The sequence below is a fragment of the Egretta garzetta genome, unplaced genomic scaffold (genome assembly GCF_000687185.1).
Source record: "Egretta garzetta isolate BGI_Z169 unplaced genomic scaffold, ASM68718v1 scaffold289, whole genome shotgun sequence".
NCBI lineage: Eukaryota > Metazoa > Chordata > Aves > Pelecaniformes > Ardeidae > Egretta > Egretta garzetta.
The window spans coordinates 1239383-1260856 of record NW_009260801.1 but is presented as its reverse complement, the minus strand read 5'-3'; the positions used below and the strand labels follow the sequence as shown (position 1 = coordinate 1260856).

The window sequence follows — 21474 nt, the reverse complement described above, 5'->3', positions numbered from 1 at the left end:
TGGACTTCAAAGCATCTTAGCTCAAAGCATCCTATATGTTGAAACATTTCAATTTTAGTCTAAATAAAGCTCACAACATCAATTAGAGCATTACTAGCAATTCCAAAAATAAAGAGAATTCAAGACATCTTTTCACACTCACCACAATGCAATACAGCTTCATTGTATATACAGTAAGTCCATTTTAAGCATTAGCAAAAAAATAAATTTAAAAAGACCAAATTGAGGCTAACCATTCTGTCAGAGATAAACATAAGCACATATAATACCCCTTTTGTTAGGAGTTACACTGAATTATATGTATATACAGTACCTCAGGTTTAGCTAATGAATAAGAGATATGCCAAGGGGAACAGTAAGTAGATGCCATTGCAAACTTCAGAAACATATAGGGACAATTTTTGTGCTAGCATAGTACCATTGGGGTGGGGTGGGGGAAGTTATGACACTGGAGAACTTAATATACAGTTTCTGGAGCAGTACAGATCTATTGCAACTATATTCCATGTCCATATGCAGTTGAGGCACATTTCTTCCCAACTGCTCACAAATTATGTCATTTTGCATGCTGTGTGCACTAGTCAACGGCAAATAGAAATCACTGTTTTCATAAGAGAGAAAAGGCAAATTGTCTCCCTTAAAAAATCTCAAGAATATGACAACAGTATCCCACCATGATGGAGCAGTTATTTGTCTTTGGCGACCACAGAATTGCAGACAAGACAAAATGCTTATTTTCTTGACACAAAGCCAGCCCTAGGGGACTAAAAATATAAAGTTGTATTCAGCTCCTGTAAGATGAGAAAACTGAGATGAGCTGTAATATAAATATGAGTTGGATATAAGAATCATAGTTATAAAGCCAGGCAACAATTAACCATTTATTTAATTGTTTCCCCCCCACAGACAAATAACACCCCTGTGGTTCACTTACCGCTGCCGAGATAAAAACAGACAGGCAGCAGGGACTGTATGTGACTGAGCGGCTGCTTGAACTGGGATGCAGGCAGCCTGGGACAGGGCCCTCCAGTCTGCTGTGGGCTGCAGCTGACTGGCTCTTCTTCATCTCACCCATGTACTGGTGCCGGCATGCCAGCCAGCTGCCTTGGAGGCTTCGGCAGTCTTTATGCTTGCACCTGCCAATCATGCAAATTGTGCAAAGGCTGCTGGGGGAACAAGCCAGCTGCATGGCATGCCAGGACGCGGAGTGAGGGTACAGCCATCGTATTCCACTTGGGTCGCGAAACGGAGGGTGGCGTACACATGTCGCTGTCATGGCCCAGTTATCAATTACTTCAAGGAGAGGTCCAGCTCTCCCGGGCTGCTTCTCCAGCAAGGCCATACTGGGGTTTTGGACCATCCTGCTAGAACCTGCCATCTAGCAATTAGATTCATAAATAGATGGACCCATGGGACATTATAACCATCTGCTGTCCTGAAGTCCTGATATGCCACCCCTCCGTCGTCTGTTCCACCCACGTTGTCCCCAGAAGTCACTACAGTTCAGTGAAGAGCTTTGACAGATGAAGCAGGCCGGAAGGAGAAAGGAAGAAATCTGGATTTTTGCCTGATCCACAGCAGCACGCGGAGCTTGTGTGAGAAAGGGACCGTGAAGTAACAAGGACTGAAGCCCAAATATGTTTTCAGTTTTTCAAGCAGCCACTTGCACAGTCTTGAACAGTGTCTTCTCTCAGTCCCAGAGCCTCATACTCCCACAGTAAGATGTTTCCATCTGAGTTTCTGGGGAAGTTCATTCTCATCTGGGTTAGTGCTACTGAACACTTGGGAATCGGGATCAGGGCCTCTCTGCCTGCTACTACCAATCCCAGGCAGAGGTTACCAGATTCCTGGATTGATGATGGAGTGGCGTACTGGTTAAGTTGGTCCTTAACGTTGCCAGTGCACTAAGGCAGCAATGTCTTCAAAATATGCGCAGTGTCAAGAAACACCTTCTGACATAATGCCAAAATATTGCTGACTTCTAGCCAACTAATGCCAACTTTCAGCTAAAAACCTAGGGTGTCAGACATCAGTTTCACATGTTTATGGCCATCTAATTGATTTTAAGTACTTCACTTTGTTAAACATTTAGAGGTGCTTAACCTTTCAGTTCAGCTTAGGCTTCAGCCCTCAGATTGTCTTTTAAACAGCTAGTCAGCCTGTGCCTAGATAGAAACCAGCCACTTTGGGGCACCACGTTACATAATTTCTGTTCTACAAGTAATAGTTAGAGCAGGTCTGCCTTTAATTAACTGAGAAGGAAAGTGGGGGTAGGGGACTGGGAAGGAAGAAAAAAAGAGAAAAACAACAAGCAGATGAGAAAACACTGCTGGTGAGGAAATTCTAATAGAAATTGGGTGATTTTGAGTGAAATCTGGCAGTCTCTGGCACATATGAATGCATTCATTGTTGCTAGTTTTGATTAATGACAGTTGTACAATAGTGTGCTGACAGTCACTGCCATACAGACACTTTTTTTTTTTTATATGAAACACTGCTGAAAATGCAACCCAATCAGATTTGGCCCCTGAACAACATGTGCTATCATCACTGTACCGTGAATTGAGATTGATTGGTAACCAGCTGTGACAAAGTGGGAAAAAGAGCCTTGTCTTTTTCAAGAAAAGAAAAGAAGAAAAATAAAAAACTGAATTGTGTCAAAACCATTACCATCTGCTCAACCAAATAACAACTAAAACAAAACACATTAACTGTTTTTAAGTATCACAAATTAATGTACTGAGGTTGGATTCATGCATTGGGTTAAGCATTTAAGAATAATCTTTAATTAAACTGTTTTTGTCACAGTTATCATTTTTTTCCTCACATTCAAATGTGTATCTCTCCATACTCAGCCACCAATCCTCCATGGTAATCAAATAAAAAGAAGAGAGTGAATTTACAGAACTTAGAGAAATTTAGCAATACGCTTTTTTCCATTTGATATACATTTCACTGAGTGCTTCACAGAACCCCTAGATTTGCAGATTTTCAAAAACATGTATGCAGCTATGCCTGAAAATGTATTGTATCTCTTTGTCTTTTGCAAGCACAGGTAGAAAACTGTGTTTGCAATTGAAGTCATTACATTTCTAGAGACCCAAATGGGTCTAACTGATAATACAAGGATGAGCTTGCTTCAGCTGCGTATTTTAAAGCTGTGAGAATGCATTACTGAATTCTACAAATCCAATTCAAATAGACATATTTCTTGCTAAAGGCAGTTTCCAAGAGAAAAAGTCACATCTTAACTGTTGTGAACTGATGCCACTGGCCTCAAAAAAATTATATCTATTTATACCAGGCGCCTATTTTCTTCTAAAATATTACTGTAAATAAAAAAGTATATAATAGAATCTTTGTATGTAGGCTTTGTAGGCTTGCTTTTTTTTAGAGATGGCACAAAAATTACTTTGCTCTCTTTTCTTTTGCCTGTTTGCCAGGCTGTTTTGCAAAACGCTCACAAAGCTTCAAGATTACTCACAACATCAATGATTAGGGAGCCCAAATAGAGGGATGCTACTGGCCAAAACCAGAGTAAACAGGAGGTAGTTAGGGAGGCTTAAGCTTCTGTCTCCACTTCTCTTTTGTGGTGCTGGCACTTCAGCTCCCAGCATAGCGCCATGGCTTTTCACCGGCTCCTGGACTCTCTGTTGCCAGATGGAGGGAGCCAGAGAGAAGCTGCAGTCAGCGAGGAAGCAGGAGCTCGTTACCTGCTTCAGCCTTGCGTGACCCAGAAGCAGAACAGAGAGCTTCCACGCCCATCGGTGATGCAGCCACCCCTACTGTCAGCTCCCTTACAAGAAATGTTGGGGTTTTTCTGCTTCCACCCTATGCATTAATGAGTGGAAGAAGAAAGAAGCACAAACCTATGTGAGTGACAGCTTTCAGAGGGAAAGATAAAGGAGTCTCTGATTCTCTTTCCCCAGCAAAACCTGAATCAGTGCCAGAGCACGAATGTGTGCATTTGTGTGCACTGGTCCCAAATTACTCTGTTGCACCCCTGAAATCGAGGCTGTTTGTTGCCGGGTGTCTCTGAGACACTGCTTACAGCTATGATAAATTGAGCTACCAGGGAGATATCCCCAAGGTGCTGACAGAACGGCTGTCACTCACATCTGCATGTCCAGATTCCCATTTATTCTTTGGCTAAGCCATTCATGTCAGAGAAAGGTATAAGGCAATGTGACATTACCTTGAATTTCTTTGTGCAAGGCATATATGCCAGGAGTCACATAAAATGGTTCACTGGCCTTATTGCAACAAACCAAAAGAAAAGCTAATACCGGTTACTAGTCACTATATTGATTTTCTTAAAATATACTGACAGCAGGTTCTGCTTTAGTCTAAAATCTTTTATGGGTTGTTATCAGCAGATTGTTTGTAATTTCTTATGATAGGCACTCTCAACTGTAATAATATAAAACACAAACTCACACTGCGCTCTGCCTTAAACTAAGACATTCAACAAAATGGCCTAAATCTCATAAAAGATGTATCTAACAGTTACAGTCATTGGACCAACATTGTGAAACCATACCTATGTCCAAGGGAACGGTGTTTTCCAACTTCTCTGGCAGTATTACACTATGCAATACTACTCTTACATACACACATACATACATGGATGCACATAACTTGTGCCTCACAAAATCAGTAGCCATGTGCTCAGAAGAGACCCGAGAAGGAAAAATGAGACTGCTTTTTTATTCCCATTGAAATAATTTGGAAACACATACAAGTTAAGAACAAAACTTATGTTTGGGAATCAGTGACTCTGTAAACTCTAAACATCTAAACTGACGCAGGCTCCATCTTTCACCTCTACATCTCTGTTTGCACAAAGAAGTACTTATAGGGAATTACCACATGATAATTACCCAAAATGGGCTGCTGATTTGATTTTAGTTCCAGACAGAGCTCCACATTTCAAAAACTGGAACGGCGGTGGAAGTATGAGCTAAGAGACCATGTAATGACTTGGCATGGAGACCTATCCTCCTGTCACCAGAAGTTGTCCTTTCCCTCACAGATGAGACACATTTGTCAGGCACTTGGAGAGATCTGTATTATTAATGCCTATGTCATAAATTCATCTATCAGAAAAGCACCCTTGCTTCTTAGGGCTATCTGCTCAGCACGTGCCACTGAAATTAATTTTAAGAAAAAGCAAAATACTCTTTTTGTCCATTTCTGTTTTTAAAAAAATTGAAATGCTACTGCAAGGACTGGAACACAGTAAGAAGATCTGAGCCCAGACTGGCATCTTGCACTCACTAAATCTGGCTCGATGCTTTTTTTTCAATAAAAGATTATGAGTAGTTTGAAATAAACAGAATTTGTGTTGGCCTGTCTATTATTATTTGCCTTAAGCATGATGAATGATTACAATAAACTTGTCAGAGAACTAACTGAAATATTTTCTAATCTGTATTTTGAATCAGTAACCAACCTTGAAGCGGTAATTAAAGATGAAGTCATGTTAATGTTTTAATGAAAATGCCTTCGATATTACAGTTGAGCCAGAAGTCATATTATTAAAAAGTACACTTTGCTAATGTTAAGAAATTTTCAACATCGGACTTACTAATATGAACTGGAAAGTAGTTCTTAGGGTTGAAACTTTAACCTTGCAGTAATTTCACTGACAGTTTTTGTTTGTTTGTCTTTAACTGAGATGACAATTTTTGTATCCCATGCAGGATGGAGTGTATTAGAATCATAGAATCGTTCGGTTGGAAAAGACCTTTAAGATCACCAAGACCAACCTGTACCTGTCTACTACTAAACCATGTCTCTAAGTACCTCATCTACCCATCTTTTAAATGCCTCCAGGGATGGTGACAGATGGTGTTAAAGCAGAAGAAATCCCTGCAGGCCAGCCATGCCAGTGCCACCAATGATGCTGCTGCCAGAGCTCTTGAATCTTAGTCCCAACTTGAAGGTAATCACCAGCTTCCCTCTCCCTGCTCTCCTGAGGGTTTTACAGAAAAACTGTAGTTAACTATCTTTACTTTTTCATTCTATAATTTTAGTAATCAATAAACTGATAATAGTGAGCTTAAATTGTTTGATACCCTTGTACTTTTCAAGAAAGCAGGCTACCTCAATATTATGAAACTTATAAATACAATGTATAAACTATGTGATTACTAAGCTTTTATTTAGTATACTCTGCTTTTCTGATACTAAAGAAAGATTCAAGCACTAGAATGGGTATTTTGAGTGAAATTCTACATTACATTTTCTGAGGTCTCCTTCCTGCAAGACCATTTATATACTGCAGTCTTCTGTGAGTGGATGTCCTGGTTTCAGCTGGGATAGAGTTCATTTTCTTCTTATTCAGAGAAATCCATGTTTGAGGCTACTACTACCGGCATTAAATTTTGTTTCAGAACTCTGCTAGTGACTTCATTAATTCTCTGAATTTTAACAATCTTAGGGTGTTAAATAAGAGAATAAAAAATAAACCATTCTCTTGTGACAGTCCTATTTCAAGTGTGCTGCCTGTGATCACTTCATAGATCACCAATGGTTCACATAGCATAAAGAGAAAACATGTAGGCAGGACCGCTAGTTGACACAATTCCTTTATGGTTGCTGTCCGTGGAGTTGTAAAGCTATTTTCCCAACCTTGACCCTTATGTAAGCAACTGGAGACTGTTTTCATGCATCCGCAAAGCGACTGCCTGAAACAATAGCTCTTCTTCAGCTCTGTGGTGAGAACTGACACTTAACATGAAGCCAATTTAAATGTCAATGTTATTAACCGTTTCTCTGCTGATCAGTCTAGCAGAGCCACACGTCTAACACTTCTGTTCACAGCATTTAATATTTCATACAAATTGAATGGCAGGTAACTACTGGGTTAGACTATTTAGACCTCTGGAGAAACTGTGGGACAATGTGTTTACAAGACATTATTCAACACCATGCCTTGAGGGATTTTAATGTCAAAAAGTACCCTAATTTACACTTTCACTTGGCCATGTATTCCGCAGAAAACTGTAAGGTGTGTTTTTCCACTTACAGAACAGCAAGGGATCACTGACAGGCAAAACATCAATCAGAGAAGAGGGATCCTTAACCAAAAGAACCAAGAGGAGGGGGGACCCCATCAGCACTGGGGTACATCATCTTGATGCTATATACACAAAAATAAACCAGTCCCTGCCTCCTTTTTACCCCTCATCACCTCTCTATCTCTAAATGATATCTCTGGCTTTACAGGAGAAGATTCCTCAAACAATGCAACATAACAGCTAAAAAGATGCTTACATTGCATTCTGCTGAAATCTTCCTGTGCTCAGTCAGGCTACATGGACTCACCGCAAGTTGCACTGCAGCTTGCCCTGGGCCAGCCATGTGCTGCCTTAAACCCAAGATAACAACATCCTCTGCAAACCACCTCTACTCCCTCCAGATGTACGTAAGAATACAAATAGCATATTAAACCTCTTTCTTTCACTGTCTCCTTTTGACAAGCTATTAAGAACATCCAATCTTCTCCCCTATGCTCCTCATAAAGGGACTTAATCTCTCCTTGATGCTTTAGCTTAGGAAACAAAAGATGGGCATGCAAATCATACTGGATCTAACCAGAGGTGATGAATAGTACATGTGATACAGCTAATACGAAAAACATCCTTTTCCCTGACCCTTTATTTAAAACCGTTAATTGTTATTAATTGCAACAGAAATTTGCTGATGTAACCAAAGATTATATCCATTACACTGCTAAAATACACTCTTTACTCTAATTAATTTCCAATACACATTAGACTGCATTTTGTTACAATCTGCACAGATTAACTCGACCAAAGCACACAGCGCTGTAGTGTTATTAACTCATATTTCATTGAAAGGTCATTCTCCCCTTGGTTGTATCGAGAGGAGGCTGTAGTTAAATACCTCACTATCCCATCCACAGAATATAAATAGAATTATGTAGCACCATGTTTATTCTTAAAAATTACTGTCTCTGTGGTTCACAGGGCCTTATCTGATGATCACAGAGGAAAACAAATGCAGAATATCTCTGGCTATCAGGCCCTTTCTGTATCTCCTCTTAAAAAGTCTAACTTTTCTGAGTTTATTGGGATAAGGTTTGCTGTCAGTTGCATTTAAATCCATTTCAAAGATTTGCACCGGGAAGACAGTGAAAACACACACGTATCAGAAGTGTGACGGACAGTATTTCTGCTCAGGCTATGCATAGGCAATTCCTTTTCGGGCACGAAGAGGCCAGCTTTAAAAACATAGCAAGACTAGCATCTACACAGACGGCTGTTGTTGAAGTTAACATATATCTTAAAATAAGTTAAGTATAAACTCTCAGCTGCAGTTGTGGTAAAATCTTGGTGTCTGTCACTTTTAGCAGTTAATCAAAATAAATATAAAATCTGTGGTTCTCAGCAAATAATGACAGGCTTTTAATGTGTTTAAATATAAGGGTAATTTTCAACAACAGAAAGGAATGCATTGTCCCAAATAATTTTTAATCAATATTCCTAATCTTTAGTAAGAAAGCTTACAGTGCCATTTATGATTTTCATTGCTGTGTGTCACTGCTCTATTTCATTTCATAACCTACAATCTCTTAACACTTAGCAATATACTTTTTGTAAACTACACACCACTTTCATTCTGAAGCATCACTCTTGGTTTTTCTGCCTACACTCCCATTGCGTGGGTGGCGTGTAAAACAAATACCTCTTCCTGCTCATGCAGTTGCCACTTTTCATCTCTAGTACAATATTCATCTAATCAGACAGAGCCTGTAAATGCAAGTTACAAGAGCAGGTTGTAATTTCATTAAAGATGTATTTACTGAGCTAAACCAGCTGTTCTGGGCTGGAATGCAAAAAAAAAAAAAAAGGCCCACGTGATTGCTACTCAGTCATTTTTAAGGCAACTGAAAAATACATTTGCTGAGCTAACCTCACTCTCCCAAAGAGCTGGCACTGCTAGCTTCTTCTGTGTAAAAGGTTTAAACAGTTATTATAGCGTATCATAAATTTTAACTTGTAATTGAAAATCTCTTCACTTCCTCAGAAAAAAAAAATTTCTTGCTATGTAATTACAGACTACGCAGCTGCTCTCTTCGGCTTCGCTAGAAAATCTGAAGACATGAAACACTGTACAAACCTTATTCAAATTTTATTAAATTGCTAGTCATAGATATGCCACTCTCATATTGGAGGCTCTCAAATAATATCGCTTTCTTCCTGTTACCAGGACTAAAAAGCAGATGAATCAAAAGTTGATCCAGGCCATATTGAGTTCCCCATCACACAGGAGACCATCAGTTCCTTAGCAGGAAAGTATAATTTGTATTTCTGCCAAGCAGACAAAGGGAAACCTACCTGAACATGTGGCTAGAAAAAGACTTTGTTGTATAAAGACATTTTTTATTTAATTTTCAATAGGTCCCAGCCATTCTGCATGGCCACAATTGTCTGAGTCATTTTAGTGCAATTTTTGTGCCAGTTCCTTGTGTCACTTACAATGAAAAAAAACCTCTATTCGTGCAATCGTGAACCTAATATTTCAGCCAAAGGCATAAGACTGGTGGCCCCACAATATCCTGTTCACCTCCAGTGGTTTGACATGAGTCATACTCGATTGACTATTCCCTAGCCTTTGTGTACTGTGGAAGCTATGGTGTGATGCTGAATTTTTAGAGCAATTAAAATAAAATATACACCATGCACCTCTACCCTTGATTCACAATGCACTTCAGTCTCAGGTCACTGATTCGAAATGGGCAGCTTCTGGAAAAAATCTTTACACACCCCAGACTTCACATTGTACTTTGTTTCTCCCTGTTGGTGTAGTATCAACATTTTTAATAGCAAATTATTAATATGCTGGGATTGGTTTAGGCTTTAAATAGAATTTTCAAGTCTGAAGAATGTAATTAATTAATTACCACAACAATGTAAAAGAACTAGGAACACAGTTAGCCTACATAAACCACAACACTGTTACTACCTGGTCCTTCTTACAGCTTTCATAATTCCTGCCCAAGCATATGCAGAAGAGCTCTGTCATACGTACCAAGGCATTTGATATCTCAAGTCAAGTCTACAGGATTTTGGAGAAGTAATGTCCTTTGACTGTTAGTGAGACCTATTTTCCACAGGCAATTTGAAAACTTCCACTATAAGAACCACTTTAAGGTTTTAAATTCAAAATACAGGCTATCACAGTTAGTTCAGATCATCAATTCAAAATAGTTAAGTTTCGCAATAAAGACCTACACCCTTAGAAAAAACTTATGTCCATCTGTTCTCAGTCTTATATCACAGATATTCATAAATTTCTGGGTAATTGCATAGACAATTCAGCAAAATGACTGAATTAATTTTTTTTAAATACTCATATTTTCAAACATACTAATTTCTTTAGAAATTGCTTTTTTTCCTCATTCTGTCCAATTGCAACTGGAGATGCTTACAGTTCACCAGGGACCTTTATAATTAAAAATGTAACAGCCTGAAATTATTTTCCATTACTCAATGCACCAATCGGTGGAGCAATACTGTTTATATTAGGCACTAGAAATTACTGTGATTACTTTTCTCTTTGCTTTCACGTGTGTCATTAAAAAAAACAAAAGGAAGTAAGACAGAAGAGCAGAGAAAGATTTCTGAAAGACCGTGGATGAAATATCACTGATTCTGGCATTCACCAGGAGCAAATTACAGAAATAAACACATACGAAAATTCAGTTTGTTCCACTTTGCTACCACCAAACTGGACACTTCTGAAAGCTGAACTAACAACCAAGAAATTTAAAAATTTGCAATAATTGTTGAAACAGGTACCTACTCTAATTGTTTTATAATCTAGGGAATAAGCAAAAGGAAATTATTGAAAAAATGAAACCAGACAGATGTGCAAAGAAGGTCATTAGCTGTGAAAACAGGAAACTGATATTGAAAGCTATAAGACAAATAGCTGCACAGATCTGCTCAGAAGAAGGATTTATGTATGTAGGAAGAATAACAATGGGAATTCCTTGAGGGTTTCATATTTCACTGTAGGTGTTAAAATAGTTAAAATACAGGAGCTCAAAAGCTGAGAGCTGATTTTGGTTTTACCTCAAAAGAAAAAAAAATCTCCCATTTCATCAAGGAGGAGAAACTTAGAATCTCTCTTCCTAATTTATAAAATTTTATATTATCATTTTCTCATTCATCCATCCTTTAAGACTATACCCAGGCAAACTTCTTTGCTTGCATTAAAAATCCAGGGAAAACCAGTGGCTTTTCTTTTAGATGTTCCAAGTTATTTTCCTAGATTAAGCATCATGCAGCATGGTTTGGAAATTTCTTTTGGACAATGAAGACTCTGCTCACATATCTTGCTATACAAATGATACATTTCAAAAGAGAAAACATACAGTCCTGATCATCAGAGGTATTTGGGTTTGAAGTGCAGATGTCGGACTCTACTAGATGACCACAATCCACACGGCTCAGGCAGTGGTAACCCACTACATGGGCAGTGGCAGTGGTAGTCCTCTATCACCCAAGGTGGACTCCAGCATGGGATTCTGCAACCTTCCCCCTTCCTCACCCATCCCTGTGATGTTCTCGGAAGCAGACATAAATGAAGATGTACCCCCACTTTCTATCTTAAGATGTCAAGACACAGTTAACGAAATGTTAAACAGCAAGGTAAAAGCACTGCAGAACACTGAGTAGTTTCTGAGCCTGAAGTTGATTATGATCAGAACGTACCCGACGAACCTTCTTTTCTTTTATGTAAAAGCCCAGTGAAAACTTCCTATGCTTCCTGTTTCATATCTTCTTCCTCAGAAATACATCATGAATGAACACAAAAATGACCTCAAGGCACATATTACTATGTTTTTCCCAGTAAGATATAAAAGAAGAAAAGAAAGAACATAGTCATTAAAAAAAACTAATAAAGATGCAACCTAATCAAAGGCACTGTTGGTTCATTGTCTATTACTTCTGCTTATGAGACCTAGAAGTAGACATGATTCAAAGCAATAGAAGCAGCACAATAGTAATAATAAATCACAGAAGCACAATGTCTTTGCTATGGACTACTCTACAATGCACAGTCAAATAGCAAGCAAAGAGAAAAATTCATCCTGCCATCCAAAAGTCTGCTCATGTATTACATGCATACACATCTATCAGTATAATTAGCAGAAAAGCTATGTAATTTTTTAATTTGTTTTAAATTGCAAGGAAATTAATTTTAAAATGTAAGTATTTCTCTATATAGACATACATATCTCTACCTATATAGAAATGTTTTTTCTAGATTATGTATCATTACATTAATATATTTAACCAGAGAATTGCATGCTCACGGAAGACTTCTTACACAGTTGAGGAAGTGGAAACTAAAATAAGTATTCTCCAATTTGAGTTTGGGGATTTTGTTAAAGATTTAGAAATTGAGAAATGAAAGATATTAACCCAAGACACAAACACGGCTAAGTTCTGTGTGACTCTCAGGAATTTTGCCATCGGTTTCATGAAAGTGTATGCGACACTAAGCAGATAACAGACTTAGCACATTTTTTACCTTGTTGGGGTGAAGATGTAAGACAGCAATGTCTAACTTGTTTTAGTTAGGCCCAGCCTAGCAGTCTGCTCACAGTGCACTTAATATACGCTGACACAAACTAGCCACAAACACCATTGCAGCTGCTCTTTTTTTTAAATCACGACTGGAGGAGCAGAAGCTGGCAGCCAGCCTACGTAAGTCCAGTGTTTAAAGCACTTGTTTGAAGAACAGAAAATCTAGATTTTTTTTCCTTTCTTCAAATCCTGTCAGCCACATCCCAGGAATAAACACCACTGATGGACAAGAACAATCAACTGTGGTGGGTGAAAAAAAAGGCACTATCCATGTCTCCTGTTGAATTTAAAAGCACTCTGCAAAAATGAATCAGGATTCACAGGGCCAGAAGGATTTGTTGGGGGTTATGGAGACCTGCGTTCTCATTCCTGTTCCCAGACCTATTTCTGTGTTAATATTTTTTAATCTAATAATGATTCAGCATCAAAACTAGAAAGAGTTCCAGAAAGCGAGGACCAAGCTCTGTTCTGTTTGCTGAAAGGAGCCAAGCTAATTTAATGTCCTTTTATAAGACAGACTCTCATCCACTGATCACTGAATTTTCTTTGCATTTGTTCCAGATTCAGTGAATCTTTCTTGAACGCAAGGGGCCTGTTCCAAATTCCAACTTTGTTTTACACTTCTGCTAGTTTGTTCGTTTTACCTCTCAGGAGAAAGGTTTCTCTCCGAGACTTAACAGACATTAGCCAAAACACCGGCAAAGCCCACCACAGCGCTCTGCTTCTAATTCATCCTGCTAGTGCAATGGAGCAGCTCTGCAACTCTCCAGCCAAGTTTTCTCCCTTTTGGTATCAGCATGTTATTATGAAGGCTACCATCACTAGCACATTCCTAAAACATCTTTACTTTTCTCCAGCAAATTCAGTGAATACCCATGTGCTTACAGTACCTACGCATCACTTTTCTCACTTTCACAGGAATCCATTATCCTGGACAATTCAACCCAGAATGAACTTCACTGCTCAGCTGGCTCCGGAACAGGTTTTGTAGTGCCAAAGACCAGCAATATGAGAAATCAATCTTGTAGAGGGGTTTCTCGAACAACAGGGCCACAAAGTATTATGGGAATATGTAGACAATCCAGAGTTTATAAACAGCGTGTCCTTGGTACACTGAAACAAGCAAGAAGATATGAGCTAAGGCAAAAATGTGCTGACCGCAAGTAGAAACTAAGATAGCTGTGTTCTTTGTTTTATATATCCAATCACTACTTGAGAATAAGCGCGTGGACAGTAAAGCTTAAACCAATGAAAAGTATTACAGGTGCCATCACTGTCTGAGAAGAAGTGCGTAGACAGTGTGTTAAGACCAATGAAATTATTGCTTGTGCTGCCTGAACCCTGCTTGTACTATAAGTATACCCATACTCGGGAATAAAAGTTGAAGCATTCACTACACTCCTATGGAGACCGTGTCTGCTTTCCGGAGTTCCCCTCTTCCCTGGTAGTCCAATCGATCTGGTCGCCCTGTTCAACACAATCTTGCCCAAAATGTCAAACAACAAATAAGTAGCAGGGAGTGATTGCATCGTTACTTAACAATTGAAAATTGAAAGTGTGGTGAACGTGACCATTGTTCTCACCTTCCTCTCGGTAAGTCTGCATCATCTTTCTTCCACCGGACTGTGGGTGTGGGATCCCCCTGCACCTGGCACCGGAAATCCACGGCCTCCTCCTCCAGCACCACTTGGTTAATCGGTCGCCTGAGAAACGTGGGCCGTTCTTGAAAGAGACATTAAAATTCCTTAGTGAGTCAGAGGGTTGAAATGAACACTTTTGACTTTTCAGCATCTTTTTGTTTACCGATTCACAGAACGAAGAAAGGAGGCTGAGCTCCACAAATTCAGACAAACGGAACTGATGATGTACATAAAGAGCCCAGAAGATGACTGTCAGGCTGGAGAGGCGGTGGCTGTCACATCCGTCCCTCACGCAAGAGTTGAGTGCCACCAGGAGGAAGCCACTGGCTGCCCAGCTGCCATGCCGGCGGAGCAGGCTCCAAGACCATGCCCTTCCGTGTGAACATTTTGGCTCTGCATCGCTGCATACACAGAGTGTGATCTAAAAGCTCCCGCCTGCTCTAGTGATATAGGAGCTGCCAAAGGAGGTAGCCTGCCTTTGGCAATAATCAATAACTTGATGCTTTGGAGGAAAATGTAAACTCCCTGTTATGCATCTCAGGCAACTGCGGATTATTGTACAGAGGTCAGAGCTTCCCTGATCCCCATTGCTAACTTCACCATGGAAAACTAAATTAAGGTCTGAATAATAAGTTCTGTTTACCCTTGTTATGTTAGCCTGCACGGCTACAAATATTATTAATCATCATAATGTTGTACAGGCCTGCTTAAAATCCAGATGCAGAGCCACAATCTGATCTCAGTTATACTGGTACAAACTCAAAGTACCGGTAATTTCATTTGAAAGGATGTCACTGGGGTTAGTTTCCAAGTTGCCTTTGGACTGCATAAATTTTGTTCTGTCCGCTCCTAGCCATACCACACTTTCATTGTCATAAATTATTTATGCTAGAGTCAAACCATTATAAGACTGGGTTTATAAGAAGCAGTATTTCCACTCAAGACAGGGATTTATTATAAAGACATTTAAAACTGGTTACACACGTTTTGCATTTTATTCTCAGCAAATTGAAGGGTATGATGTCACTTAAAAAATTATTCAAAATTCACACAGATGTAAGCAATAGCAGATTCTGTCTCAGGGAGTTCATCTACTACAGCTCTACTACAGAGCTGAGTTTGTGGGTTGGCTGTCCATGTTTATTATATGCAAATTTAAAACAAAACCCCAAAATGTTAAAAGTACATTAATAAGGTTGCAAAATTAAGCACGCAGCACCTCAGTGCCAGAAGCGCCAGAACTAAGGCTGTCTTCACGCCCTTTAATCACTCCCTTTTTGTTTATGCCCTATGGGACTGTTTGCAATTACATGATCACATACTATTTTTTCCCCATACTTCTCCATATTGTTGGTATTCATTTAATGAACAGGTGTTTAATATTTTGCTTTAGTTGTACCATTTAGTGGGTGGCCTCCTGTCATACTACTCAAACTTCACTTCAAAGACGAATTATTAATTTCCTCATGACCTCCATTACACCCATCTTAATGCTTCATAAACAATTCACTTATTTTCATAGCTCCTTTTGAAAGTGTGATGGAGATCTAAGAAAGCAAGGTAAAAAATATCTGCTAAATTTTGATGCTCAACCTGAGACACAAAACTGCCAATTTTTTTTTTATTTAGCATTAATTTTCTGTGTTCAAAGCTTAGCTTCCATTGAATTAAGTTGAAGCCAATCAAATGTTCACCACTTCTACAAATCAGAATATTAAATCAGAAAATAAGGAACACAAAACCACCTGTTAATAATTATGTAAATGAATGACAGCATCACATAAGAATTCCATGATATTAGCAGGGGGACCTACTGGCAGGGAAAGACATATTTTGTCAGCAGGAGAATAGACACGCTCAAGTATCTATAGCACTTTTCCAGATGCTACAGATAAAAACATGTATAATGGGCAGAGATTCTTCTCCCAAGCCATTGCTTTTGTCCCATTCCTTGTCCTGACCAGGACCTGCAAGTTCCAGCAGTGTTTGGGCAAGTAAATTCAGCTCCAATCTCTCCCCACACATTGAAATCTCAGTCTACTCCCTGTTTCAATTCTGTGTACCAGTCACACATAACCTTCACTACAGCTCCTTGTCCTGAGTGTGCTTCATCAGATTTTTCCTTCCCTGTGCGTGCAGTCTCCTGACCCTTCCCCATCTCCAGGGAGGTTTGCTCCTACCCTCACCCTCTATGTCCTGGCCAGTCTGTGACAGTGGCTCAAGTCCCTCAGCGTTCCAGCCACTGCCTGGGCCAGCTCGTTCCAGCTGCAGACCGCTTCCTTAGCCGATTTTCCTCCTCCTAGCTCAGAATATTGCTGCTCACAGCTGGAACTCAGCAAGTGCCCAAGTCCAGTCTCCCTGCCTCTCACCTCTTTGTACCTCACGGCAAACTGACTCTTCTCCACCATGTGTTTGAACTTGTTGGACTTGTTGATTTTAAAGGTCTTTTTGACCCTAAACGATTCTATGTTTCTACACTTGAACTGGAGCTTCTTTTCTCTCTGCCACCCAGATACAGCCCATCCACAATATTAACACAAGAAAAATCGGCTAAAGTAACCAAGTATCATCCCAGGAGACTAGCAGTGCCAAACTGCAGTTGCAAGAAAATGCTGTTCAGATCTGCATTCCACCTAGTGTCTTTAGTGTATGAATTGATGATTTATTTTTTTTAGAGAGGTGCATAATTGGCTAAATTTGGTGAAAATTATTTGGACAAGCAAAAAATTACACTTCTGGCATAACTTAGCTATTCCCCATGAAATTTTATGTCGCTGTTATTCAATGAGGGACCTGCATTTCTCAGGACAAAAAGCTTCCTCCATCCCTCTCCTTCAAATCCTTTCCCATCTCCCTCCATCTACGCCTTTCACCTCCAAACTGCAGGAACGCCAACATTCTTAGAGAAGAATGAATTATTTTGGCAGTTTAAAAAAAAACAAACAGTTGAAGCAGAGGTTAGGCATGGAAAATTTTGGATAAAGCTTTTTGGTCCGACAAACTTATTAAAACTGGACAAAGTAACAAAAGCATTAGTTGTTAACCTTAATCCTAAGCAATGCGTTTGGCCTGTGTGTTAATTGTGAGGATCTAGAAGGGAATATCTTAATGAAACTTTCTGTAAGTTGCAACAGTATCTTATTCATGACTTCTCTCTTAAGAAGAGCTCAGACCAACCCCTGCTCTGAGCTCATACATGATACGCTCTACATTTTGGTATTTGCTTTTCAAAAGATGATCCTAAACCAAGAAGTTTAGATCCACATTAGCATCATCATAGGTGATTTAGAGATCCTTGAATTTAAATAACTCTGCGTGTGCCTGTATGTTGGCTTGCTCTGCATACAAAAATTATTTTAGACCGTGTTTATAAAAGCTGCCTGTAAACAGCTAAAAAACTAATGTATGTGTATTTATGAAATTGCTACCTGTGGCTGTAAATGCCTCTCATACAGGAGATGAGAAAGTAAATTCCCATCACCTTTTGAGAAGAACCCAGCTGACAAGACAGTAAATGGCCCAGAGGTCATTAGGTAAATCACTTGATTCCACATCAAGGCAATTTAGGAGTATACATACATGTTTGTTTCAGAACAGCTTCTAAAAGTCATGTATTTTCCAAAACAGTTTAGAATTTGCTAGAAGATAAATAGCTATGCAAGTACAGATCCCAGTTAGCAAGGATGTGCAAATACCAATAACTGCTATTTCCATCATCTCTGCATTTTGCACAGTGAGAATCAGGAAAGAACAAGTTATCGCTCATGTTGTTTCCTGTATTTGTATTGCTCAGACAGCCCCTTGAATACATCCAATACCTAATTATACAGCTATAAAGTGATCAGAGTGAATGCCGTTGCCAATGCAATTAACATTCTTTATGAGAGATTAACTGGATTTGAGTCACCTGCATAACTTGCTTACAATGTTAATCTCTCAGGAGACAAGAGAGCTGCTTGCTCAAGCATGTTAAATAAAGAGGGTTTCTTCACACAGCCAGGTCAAATTTAGTTTCAGAGCTAAATTTGAGAAAGAATCTTTTTATTTTTGTCTTCTGACATGTATTGCCCATAAACAAAGCCTTGTGGAATAATTAAACATTGTTACTTTGTCAACAGCATTCAGAACACAATGTATTTGAGAAAAAACAAGAAAAGGTAATAAATTAAAATCATAGATGTATATAAAAATTTTAATATAGCTATTTTATAAGCTTTCACTGAGTAAATAAAGTACCCACTTCCCATACTTTCTCTGATGAATATTAAAAATCTTTGAAGATAACTATAAAATAGGTCACGGTTATATGTCATGTCAACCAGTCGTGCTATTACTAGGGTGACCTTTATAACTTCAGAATAAACTTTGCTTGCAGTTATAAAAAAGCATTGTTAATGCAATCTGGACACACACCTACAATCTGTTGCAGTGCTTGAGATATGCACAGCAAGAAAACCAGCAGAACTGATCCTAACCAGAAACATAGGAAAATCCTTTCCTTGCTTTGGGTGCTGACACAAGTTAACCCCAGAACTCAATTTTTCCTCTATTTAACAATTGGTCTGAGTATCATGGTCTATTAGAGAGACTCTGATGACCTTCAGATGTATTATTGCCCTTTCTCTGTTCCTCAAAAAGTTAGGCAGCCATATATAGGACCTCAATCTAATTAAAATGATCCTAACTACTTTAATAAATTTTCTCTGCTCAGGCAACTGCTAGAGTGAAGGATTGGATGGCCCCTATAATGTAGAGGCTCAATCTGATTTAAAACTGTTTTCTCTGCCTTTGCCGGAGAGAAGGCATATTTTTTTTAAACTGTTTTCATGTTCTACGAAGAAGTATTAAAACACAAATTAAAAGACTTTGGGGAGGGATTTAACAGCAAATAGTTTAAAAAATAGAAGCTTTTTTCACTTTAGCATTCTGATGTAAAGGAAAAAAAAACATTAGGTGGCTGAAAGTTAGTTTCACTACAGAATGCTGTCAGCAGCGTAGCTATTTCATTAACTGCAACATGATCTGGATAAAGTAAAGCTCCCTGACAAAAATGAAGATGTGTAAGAAGGCAGGATATTAGGATCACACTAAATTTACCTATGTTGGCCAAATAAATGAAAATGCAATTGCAAAAGCAGAAGGTTTTATATATGAAGACATTCTTCTACTGCCTCTTTTCAGGCACCTTTCCATTTTCATTTGAGAAATAAGCACTTGTGTAGACGTTGCAAACTTCTATACTCTAAGCAGTACCCAAGATGCGGTGAGCTTGCACAGTAAATGCACGGAGCACTGTTAAGAGGCACATGCAGATAAAGTAGAATGATTTTTACCAACTGCTAGTGTTTTTCTCCTTTTATATACATCTACAACCGTATTAATTTCAGTTTCTACTGACCATTAGCTATGGACTTTGGAGACCAAATCAGATCCTTTTTCACAGCAGTAACATTATCTTATTACAACTTGTCAGTATTTGTGGATAACAAATATTGCAAAGCCAAACTGGCTCTTTGCAAACTGCCACAAGTACACTGCAAGTGGGAAACACCAGGATTTGAAGAAAAACAGGAGGAACTTTGCTCTGAAGGACGAAATACACACTGCCAATTTCTCTGACTCAAACTGTGAAACTATACCCGATTTTGGTAGGTTTTCCAATGTGTCTGGGAAAGCCTCCGAGACTAATTTCTAGGATATGATGGAACAAGACTCTCTGCTAAGGCCTTCCACACAGTCAGAGCTCAGGAAAGGAAAATGGGGCACAATGTCTTCATTAAGGGGTTTGGGGATTTTTTTCTTCTAACATCATGTCATCATAGTATACTCTTTCTGGACCTGTGGTATCTCTTTCAGCTTGACAATGTCTAGAGAACATCAAACACAAATACTTCCTCAAGCATCAGACAAAAATACCTCTTCATCCCACAGGACCTTATTAGCTGAAAAAAGGCTCAGGTACCAAAGCCAGAATCAAAGATTAATCCAAAACAATCTTTAATATGTCTGAATTGACATATCTTTTAAGACATTTTTGTACTCTTCTTAGTTATGTTTTATATTCTTCTGAGGCTCTTCTAAATATATCTTTTTCCATTGCTTGATGCCAGCCTCTTGAAGTTGATATATTAAGGCTTTCATTGATTTCACTGAGCTTCAGAATCAATACACAAGATATACCTTTGTACATTCTCTTCAAACATACCATTTTAAGTCCAAAGGAACAAAAAGGAGTCTGAAATAGTTAAAACAACTTGAAAACTTATCTGAGAACAGTGCAGTGGTATGACAAAATGATAAAAGGTTTAATTAAACAGTAATTCTTACTTTATTTAATTTCTGGCTCCATATTATGTATTTACAAACCAAGCTTTCTTACAAATTGGAATGAAACTGTTTCTGGTTTGCATCTTGCTTTAAGTCTGTTCAGCCAAAGGCTATGAGCAAACACAAGCAAAGCAGCCTAATTTGTATCACTTACACTTCTGAATTTGGCCTTTAGAATAGTGCGTCCATAATACTAAAGTACCATGCTGCCTCTTTTTGTGAATGTTAGGATTGATGGATTAGTTATTAAATTTCTTTAAAGGCCAACTTAGACTCTGCGACAGACCCTGCCTTCTTGCTTTACTCCAAGATTATACCTTGTAGCCTCATAAAGACAAAAACTAGCAGTAGTGCTTGAAAGAGAAGACTAACAAAATGTAACGCATCATTGTCACCATTCAAAACACAGGAATAATTTTGGGAAGCACTGCTTACATAATCAGTCTGCTTTAATATATTTTACTGTGAAAGTTTGGCAATTTTCCGCTAGCAGAAGTATCATGTCTGGGAAACAAAAGAAATGCAATCTGCACCAACACAAACAGTATGCTGTTAGCAGTGCCCAAATGTTGAAAACTAGGTTTCCTATGCAGGCCGGGTTGAAAAAAAAATTACTTGTTTTGTGAAAGTTCTACAGGTGTTATCTGCAAATATCTCTCAGCAAAGGTTATTGAATGGGGACCCAGCCAAGTGGATACATTCTGCATATGGGAAACTTTCATTTTCTCCTCCAACTTCTTTCCAAAGTTCTTATTGCCCATTTTATGTTTTTAAGCTCAGGAAAGGTGTAATCCTTTAGGCTAGGCTTCCATGCTGTTCCCTTCGGGCCACCAGTTACCACCACACTGACTCAGTTTTTCCAGAGGCAATGCCTCAAGCTA

General features: G+C 38.8%; 1 protein-coding gene across 1 annotated transcript in view; it reads right to left on the bottom strand.

The window, feature by feature from the left end:
* ROBO2 (roundabout guidance receptor 2) overlaps positions 1-21474 on the bottom strand; it is a 922222-nt gene that overhangs the window by 122312 nt on the left and 778436 nt on the right. The window contains exon 5 of the mRNA XM_035902212.1: positions 14210-14348. Within this exon, the coding sequence (XP_035758105.1) occupies positions 14210-14348 (139 nt within the window). The remainder of the gene's footprint in view (positions 1-14209; positions 14349-21474) is intronic.